General features: G+C 43.7%; 1 protein-coding gene across 3 annotated transcripts in view; it reads right to left on the reverse strand.

The window, feature by feature from the left end:
• The window catches only part of ZNF365 (zinc finger protein 365), a 28,506-nt gene extending 19,602 nt beyond the window's left edge, over positions 1-8,904 (reverse strand). Inside the window, exons 1-2 of one of the 3 annotated variants that reach the window (XM_054690245.1) lie at positions 8,629-8,731; positions 6,221-6,976 (exon numbers count right to left, since the gene is read on the reverse strand). In XM_054690245.1, coding sequence (XP_054546220.1) covers positions 6,221-6,963 — 743 coding nt within the window. In that variant the 5' untranslated portion in view covers positions 6,964-6,976; positions 8,629-8,731. Of the gene's footprint in view, positions 1-6,220; positions 6,977-8,385; positions 8,485-8,628 lie in introns of those variants that run through there. The other 2 variants (XM_037496414.2, XM_037496415.2) reach the window with 2 other exon arrangements.
• Between the last annotated feature and the right edge of the window lie 239 nt (positions 8,905-9,143).

Here is a 9,143-nt window from a genome sequence, read left to right on the forward strand (position 1 = left end):
CTATTTTTTTTCCAGACAAGTACTGAGGCATAAAACCTGTTAAGTAACTTATAATACGGGTACCTCCTACAGGAATGGTGGTGGGATCTAAAATTGATGCGCCTCTTCTATTCTGAAACAATACTTTAACATCTGCCTCTCCTCCCAAAGGCAAAGCTCTTCCAAGTTATTTAAATTTCATTTTACATTACTGATTTATGAACCTCTTCAGAGGTATGTGAAATGGTAAAAATACCTTCGGCTAAAAATAGTCTCGCTATTGATCACAGAGTGTTTCAGAGAGGTTGTAATGTCAGCCACAAGGCAATCCTGAAGCCAGAGCCAGCTATCTCAGCACCGGGAGCCTGGCTGCAAGCTTGCAGCTCAGGATGGGTTCTTGGTTACCCCAAGGAGCACCACCTGTTGCACATGTGGAACTATGTCCCCTTTCTCCTCCTATTAGCCCTTTGCCTCATCTTTCTTTTTTAGAGTATATAGTTCTCATGGGAAAATGTCAAATCAATCTTAGTAGTTCTAAGTTCCAACAGTAGTGCTAAGCCCTTCAGTCCAGAGAGGGATGAGGGAAAGGAGGGACAGCCATGAAAGAAGACAGAAGAGAGACAAACAGAAAACGTTCCAGGCCCCTGAATTTTACCTTGTGGCAATGCTAGGCTGGCATGTTTGATATCTAGTTTTTCCTCTTAGCTTTTAAGTCTGTATGGAACACAATCTGGAGGGGGCCCCATTTATATCAGTGCATTACAACATGGAGCAAACTGACACCTCCCTGTCCCACTGAGCTCTACATCTATCATGCTTCATCATGGCCTGTTGCTTAGCTCGAGACCAAGTCATCTACTAGGGCCTTAGTTGATCAAACGTGGGAAAGAGGTAATTAAGTGGCAAGATGGTTAAGTTGTGCAAAGCAAGTCATCAAGTCAAGCCTGACTTTTCGAGCCCATCATTCCACAGCCAGTTTTGAACAGAAACCTAAAAGGATATAAGCTGGCTGAGGCTCCCCTACATGTCTCCTTTATCATAGCCCTAATGATTGGTTTAACAATGATTTCATCTTCTGGTCTATTCCTGCCATGAAGGAAGGAACTGGACTCATCTGGTTTACCACTGTATGAGCAGCACCTAGAACAGTGCCCGGTACTCAGAAGGCATGCAATAAAGATTTGTCTTTTGGCTGACTCCAGACTGGGAACAAGGTCAATGAGAAAGAAGAGGAAAGATTTTTTTTTAAATTTTTTTTAAAGATTTATTTATTTATTTATTTATTTATACAAGCACTGGGGACAGTCAGAGGCGCGGGAGGGCGAGAGAATTCACCAGAGCCAGAGCAGGGAACAGAACAGATAGACAGACGAAGCACACTGCTGAGCGGAGCAGTGGGCATGGCAGGAGAGGTCTGTCACGCCATGTGGGACCCTTGCTGGGGGCCTGGGATCAAACTGGCGCTGCAGAGGTTGTGCACAGCTTTGCAGCCCAGTGCTCAACCGCTGCGCCACCAGAGAGGCCCGGAAGAGGAAAGATTTTATCTATCATAGCTTGCCAGGGAGTTGGATGGGGGGCTGAGTTGGAATTACAGAGAGGCCCTCCCTTAGCACAAAGGCCAGTAGTCTCACATGCTCTACCCTGGCCTGGGCATCCAAAGAGTGCAGTTAAAAGTGCTTGTGGGAAGTTAAAAACTTTGGGCTGTTCTAGAAGCTCAATATCATAACCACACTTATGATGCCATCATTTCACCATTTCCCAACACCTTTGATGCCAGCTGACATTTTCTTTAATCTCATCAGAAAAATAAATGATGTCACCATGTCAGCCCTCTCAAAATAGCAAAGCTGCAAGCTGATTTCCAAAATGGGCTAGATTCACTTTTACATGTCTTGATGCTTTGGGCAAATAGTACATTTTCTAAAGTTTGGTGAAGACATAATGAATTAATGGAAAAAAAAAAAAAACACTCAGTAGAGAGATAAGGGAATCTGGGTTCCAGTTTCAGCCTTGTTACTATATTTTCACCTTGGGGAAAGTGACTCCATTGCTCTGGGCCTCAATTTCCACACATGTGAGATAAGGCTATTTTTTTTTTTTTAAAGATTTATTTATTTATTTATACAAGCGCTGGGTATAGTCAGAAGCGCGGGAGGGTGAGAAAATTCACCAGAGCCAGAGCGGGGAACAGAACAGGCAGAAGGACTGAAGCACACTGCTGAGGGGAGCAGCGGGCATGGCAGGAGAGGTCTGCGCACCATGTGGGACCCTCAATGGTGGCTGGGGATCGAACCGGCGCTGCAGAGGCTGCGGGCAGCTTCGCAGCCCAGCGCTCAACTGCTGCGCCACCAGGGCAGGCCTGAGATGAGGCTATTATCCTGAAGGAAGGGGCAACTTGCATTTCTAAAATGTCGCAGTTGCTTGAGGAATCCTCTCTACTCACCTCTCTGGCCCCTTCAATACCATTCTCCAGCCACCAACACAAATCTTGTCCTTCCTCCTCACTCCCTTTTGTGGCTTTCCACATGGAGAAGTCTGTTCTTTTCACATTTCATCAACTTGAAATAGTGGCTTGCTTTTAGCACTTGTTCAAATTATCCTGGGTCTGAACTTACGCATTTCATGGGTATGTGTCTTTCTATGTAGAATGTAAACTCCTTAGGGAAAAATATCAAGCATTTTATGCTCATCACACATCAATCAGGACTTCTCAACCTCGCCAGCAGAAGAGTTTGTGAGAAAATTTGGGATTTATTGTTATTACTCTCATGTTCTCCAAATTCCAAGTGACCAAGTCGGCCAGGAATCAGCTACTATCCACATGCATTGTTCCTAGTTAAAGGATATCTTGACTGCAAGGTTAGCAAGGATTGATTTACCTGATTACGGGCATTGTTACCCTGCAGCTCTGAATTCTCTTGAATAAGTAAATACCTGTTTCAATAGGACTTTTAAAGTAGCATAGACTTCATAAGACAATGAGTAACTTCTTTCTTAGATTTGCACACCAGATACATACAGACACCTCTCCAGGGAGGTACAATGAGACATCCTGGCACAAAACTATAAAATATTAACAATTTAAACAATTGCCTCTGTTACTGAGCATATATATAATTTCTATAACCCCTGCTGATACAGCCTATAGAAGGCCTCAGGGCAGAATTGGCCCTGGAATCTTTTATTTCAGTTTGAAAGAAAGGATTTTAAAGTTGAGGGGGAAATCCATAAGCAAGAGAGCCTTACATGAATGTTAAATACCAAATGTTTGTGTTTTTTTTAAAACAATCTACCATCTGCATCTCCAGAGTTTAAGTCAATCTCAAATGGAACTTTAACAACCTACTCTCTTTCACAAATAGGCCTTGAGAGTGCCTGAGTGGGGATGCTTGGCCAAACTATGTCTCCCTATATCTTACGGGTGACCTCTTGATGGAAGCACAGCTCAGTGGTGAGGGGGGAAAGAGGTAAGGGCCCAGCCAGGCATTAGAGTCACACAACTTCACATTACTGGTAGAGCCGCTGGGCAGCTGGCTCCTTCTGCATTCCCACTGTGGGGGGAAGGGGTGTAGAGGACAGACACTGCAGACACTGGGGGACCTGACCACAGTCACTTCCTCACACTAAGAGCTCCAGTGTCCTTCCTGCAAACAAGACTCTTTCAGTCTTATCTCACATATAGAAAGAGTGATTATTTGAGGTCTGAATAATGAAAACAATGTGGTCATATGAAGGCTTAGAAAAATGAGGACTTTGTTTATTTTATGTAAAAGTTTAAGGCAGCCTCACTGTATTTTCATTTAAAGTGTTTTTTTAAAGACATTGTTTTTTACCTCTACTAGTTCAAAACTGTCCTACCAAAAAATCAACTTCAATTTACCCTTAGATGGAGTCACAAAAACACTAACAAAAACATATGTATAAGGATGTTAACTGAGGCCCTATTTTTAATACTAGGAAAATAGAACAAAAACTATGCATTCATCAATAGTAAAATCATTATAATCAAGCTATACCATGGAATAGTATGCAACAGCCAAAATGAATGGCATAATCCTATATTTTGTGCACAACAGATGCCTATAACATATTATGTTAAAACAAAACTCCACACACAAATGACAGAAATAATATGTGTCATCATTTCATTGGGGAAAACAAAAAATCTATTGTGTGTATAAAGTACGTGTGTTGTGTGCACACAGAAAAGGTCTGGAAGGACATTTAGTTAACTAAAGAGGAGCTGTCTTGGAGGGTGGTACGGGGTATGCTTGGTAGAGGGGGACTTTTAACATATGCAGTATGTTAAATGTTTTGTTCGTTTTTCCAAGTCTGTATTAGTTTTTCAAGAGTTTCTAAGTTGAAAGCAGTGGGTTAACCACAACACATCATTAATGATCCATGCAAGGCCCACTTTTACATTAGTTATCCAATTGTTTTTAATAATACAGCATCCTTAACCCACTACCCTAAAATAAGTTAGCTCCTTGACAATAACATCTGTCTAACCAGTGATCATCCCTATCATCAGACTGTCTTCCAATACTCCAGACAACCACCACCCCAAATTCTACCTTCATTTTCATTTGTGTAATAAGTAAAATATGATAAACATATAAATGCAATATGTAAATGCAAACAATAATTTAGTTGCCTTTTAAATTCATTGTTCTTGAATCAAACAGAAATATCACAAATTTAATTCTAGGTTTTTCTCTGTGCCTAAGACACACCCTGTCTTCCATTTTCCCAGTGGTACAGTCTTAGCCACTCAGGTGCCATAGATGCTCAGGGCACTAACTTCCCCCAGGAGAGACCAGAAGTCAAGAGAGAGGTATTTTTGTTAGAGATCATTTCTTGTAGGACCAAAGTAAATCAGTGGTTCATTCAAATTCTTTCTTACTACATAATTATAAAAATGTTTAGTTGAGCAAAGAAGGCTTTCTCTCTCAGTAGAAAGTACATATATAGTGGAGCAAGTGATGCTCTCTTTAATATATAGGGCTTCTCAGTCTCTTACCAGCTACAGGAAGTTTTAATAACTACATTTTAAGAAATAACACAAGATAGAAAAGTGTCGGGGGCATAGTATGAAATTAAGTCAATTGCTAACAGAGAGCTCAATTACTTGGCACGTTTCCTTCTAGGATATTTAAGTCTATCAATTTTTATGTCCTTTGATTCTATGAATTCTGAGCCTCCATTTAAAATTAATCCAAAATTCCGCATTAAGAAAATACTTTGCATTATTACATACGTTTTCTAGCCTGGGTTGAATACAAACTTATTGATAAAGAAATGCTTTTCCAAGTATGATGTCTTTAAAATAATAGTTTCTCTGATTATAACTTGCGAAAATTATTGTCAATTTCTTACAAGCAGATAAGACTTACTCAATTATCACATAATCATTTTACAAAAAAGAAAATTCCCAAACAAATCATAGTAGTATGTCAGTATCAGAAAGCTTCCTTTCAGTTTCCTAATGTTTGCTTCTTCCAAATCAAAATTACAGTTAGATGGGTTCTCAGCTATATTGAATTAACATGGACAGACAATCCAGAATAGCAAAGAAGCCAAAATTATTTGTATCTTAGTGTTATACTTGATAGGACACCATCTTGTCTTTATTACATGGTGACCGTCAGTTATCCAGTTATTTTTGATAATACAGCATCTTTAACCCATTCCCCTTAAATAAGTTAGCTCCCTGACAATAACCTTTATCTAGCCAGTGATCATCCCTGTCATCAGACTGTCTTCCAATACTCCAGGTGACCAGCACCCCAAATCCTACCTTCATTTTTATTTGTGTATGTAATAAGTAAAATATGATAAATACGTAAATGCAAACAATAAGAAAGGAGTGGCTCACCCGACATGCCCTTACTGCCTAGCCATCTATCTCATTCAACTCACCCACTCAACAGTTAGTGCTGGAAATGGATTCCTTCAATGACAGACGATGCCAATCCACTCTTTAAAAACACTATCTGTAGTTTCCAAGGTAAAAAGAGTTAGATCTTTTGACTTTCATGTTGCTGTATTGCCGACCACACACAAGGAGGGTAAATAATACTGAAAGCACTGGACCTCCTAGATTTCAACCATATCAATCAGAAAACTGTTAAGGTCCCTGCAAGTAATAAAACCCAAATCTTGCTTAAGGTTTGCTTGTAACCTGGGGAGGGGGATGGGGCCTAAAGCCATGGGGTTAGCATCCTGTTTTGGTGCCACTTACTCTTCTTTCCTGAGAAGCTCCTCCTCAGATTCTGTCAGGCGTTGTCTTAGAGTAGCAATCATCTCCACGGCCACATCCACTTGTCTGTTCAGGGCCCGCTCTCGCCTCTGAACCTCCTGCTTTTTCTGAGTCAGCTGCACAAAAGCTGCTCGAACTTCCAATAGCTCGGCAGTTTTCTGGGCCAACTCTTTGGTAAGTTTATCAATTCTCTTCTCAATGGTCCTGTCCACGGCCTCAACCATCCGATTAAATTTTTCTCTGACATGTGCCTCAAAAGAAGCTTTGGTGTCTGAGGTAGGAAGTCCTGGACTCGAGCGCAGCCCATCCAGGGAGTCTGCACGGACGTCCACCGCAGTGTAAGTCTGCACGTAGGACACAGGTCTCTCTGCCACCACCTCGAATGGCTTCCTGTCTTTGGAGTGTTCGTGTGAAATGCTATACAAGTTAACATAGCTCGGTTTCTGCTTCACCACATTGCCACTGCTCTGCAATTTTCCCTGTTTCAGGGGCTCTGAGGAAGTGACTAGGTCTGTGTCTCTGAGGGATGGAAAAAGGCTGCATTTTGTCAAAAGGGTTCTTTCCTGGTAGCTGTGACTGAATTCCAGATGGGCTCTCAACGAAGACAGGCTTCTGAACCTGGTATGATCTCCACACCTCGGGCAGCGAAATGGCAGGCACACAGCAACATTCTCCAAGGACTCCTGCCAGGGGTGTCTGTTTTCCTCAAAAGCCTTCTGTTGCATTACTCTAAAAGTCCTGCACAGAGGAAACAAAACATGTAGTTTACAAGTCCGTAAGTAATTTTCAAAATACTACTGAAAAGTTTGTTGCTGCTGCTCATCTCTCTGCGCGCAGTTTTTTATTTTCAGATGCTTTTGCACATAGTGTATTAAAATGAAAACCTGCAATCCTTGGGCCAAACTAGTCACATTTACTCATTTCTTTTGTCTATACCTGCTTTTGCATTAAAAGGCAACAGTGAATAATTAAAACAGAGACTTTATGGGCTGCAAATTCTAAAATACTTACCTCTTGATCATCACAGAAAAAAATTTGCCAAGTCCTGGCTAGGACTGAAAAGGGTGGGTAACATTCCTTTCTCACAGATGAGAAAAATGGAGCGAGGCAATGTAATGAATTCAAGGCTGAAGGGAAGTAACAGATCCAGAAGTGAAATTCAACTTTCCTGTCATCTTGGATTTAGTACACTAATTTTGTAATACAGAAAAATGAGGAAGGCTCACATGAATTGTCAAAATAGACTCAAAGAGCAGCAAGTTCAGAGATCTTTCCTCAAATATAGCAAAAACACTACTCAAGTTAGGCACAGTGGTGTTAAGGGCACAATCAGCTGGAAATTTCTCAGCGTGAGATTTTGCCTTTAATTTTGTCCTTTAATTACTGTTGTGATGACATAAATCAAAGTGTTAGCATAACAATAATGGTCCCCTATGCGCACGATTTATTTAAATTCAGTATCCCAATGTAGCAAGTATGATTTGATTTAAGTGGGGCCTTGCTCATTGCCAAAACTTGATTAAAATAGAGGCTTCTGGATGGATTTATCTTGTCTCTGATTCTCATTTAATATGGCAACTTCTAGAGATGGCCAATGTTCAAACCAAGTATAAAACAGCATAACTCTTTTCATAACAGGAAGTTCTTGTTTCCTTGTAGGAATTTATTATCTTGGCCTTAGCAACAGATGACGACCAGCAACCCAATTCTGCAAGCAGTGCATATTTCCTGCAGGATGCTTTCTACTTAAATATAATAACATTGCCTATCCCCACCCCGACCTTGGCTCAGCTAAGGATTCAGGCTAAGAAGTGTTTTTGGGTCCTCAACCTTTTCAAAAGCAGAGGTGCAAATGGTCCCCACAGTTAAGGAGAGCCTCTGGCCCCCAGAGAGGGGAGCCTCTTCCTGCACTACACTGGGCTTGTTTAACCAGGGGTTCTCTAGGGATGGGATGCAAACCCTGAACCCCAAATGCAGGTGAGAGGGAAAGGAAGGGGAAGTCGGGGTTTTAGGAAGCAGTAGGAAAGGGCTGGCGCCCTTGGATTGGAAAATGGATAATCACGCACTCCGGGACTACGCAAGCTTTCAGGGGTCCGCAGGAAGCCCCAGCTCACACTGTTAACAGGAAACCCCTTAATGCGCTCTACCTGAGCCCCGCAGGCCGGCAAGGATCCTGCCGCGGGGGTCTTGGTTCGCCCCGCCCCCGCTCAGCGGCATGACAGCTCCAGGGTGCCAGAGTGGATGTGTGCGCACACGAGTTCCTGCAGGTGGGGGCCGAGAAGCCAACTCCCCGTGGTGCTGGGGGCCCGGATCCTCTGCCCAGCCCTGGCCACCGCCGCTGCGCACCCCCGGCCGGCCGTAGGCACAGAAACCCAGCGGCTGCCACTTACCCGACTTGTTGCTGCAGCTGCAGCTGCTGCTGCTGCCGCCGCGGCCGGTGCTGCTGCTGCGGGAGCGAAGCGGTTTTCAGCAGAGCCGTAAATCAGGCTGAGCCGGGCCCGCTCCCACCTCCCGCGCACCCCAGCGCCGGGACGAGCGGCGTCCAGGGCGGAGCGTGGCGCGGGCCAGCGGGGGCGGCGCTCGTGGCTGTGGAGGGGGGACCCCCGCGCTCCCGGAGAGTGCACGCCTGGTGGGGTCTTGGAGGGCCGCGGCCCCGAGGGCTACCACTCTGACGGGTGACACCCCCAGGCTGTGCCCAGAGGCCGGGCACACCATCTGCCCTTCCCAGCCATGGAGCCAGAACGGGCTCAGGATTCCTCTGACATCACAGGGAGAGATGCTAGGATCGCTCCCCAGGGGGGAAGAAGAGAAGCTTATCACCCTTGGAGGCGCTGTGCATTCTGCAGGCCCTGGCAAGCTTTTTTGCACTTTACTGTTATTGGGGAGCAGGAGATTGTGAATGAAG

The sequence above is a fragment of the Talpa occidentalis genome, unplaced genomic scaffold (genome assembly GCF_014898055.3).
Source record: "Talpa occidentalis isolate TD23 unplaced genomic scaffold, MPIMG_talOcc4v2.1 talOcc4.8, whole genome shotgun sequence".
NCBI classification, from domain to species: Eukaryota; Metazoa; Chordata; class Mammalia; order Eulipotyphla; family Talpidae; genus Talpa; species Talpa occidentalis.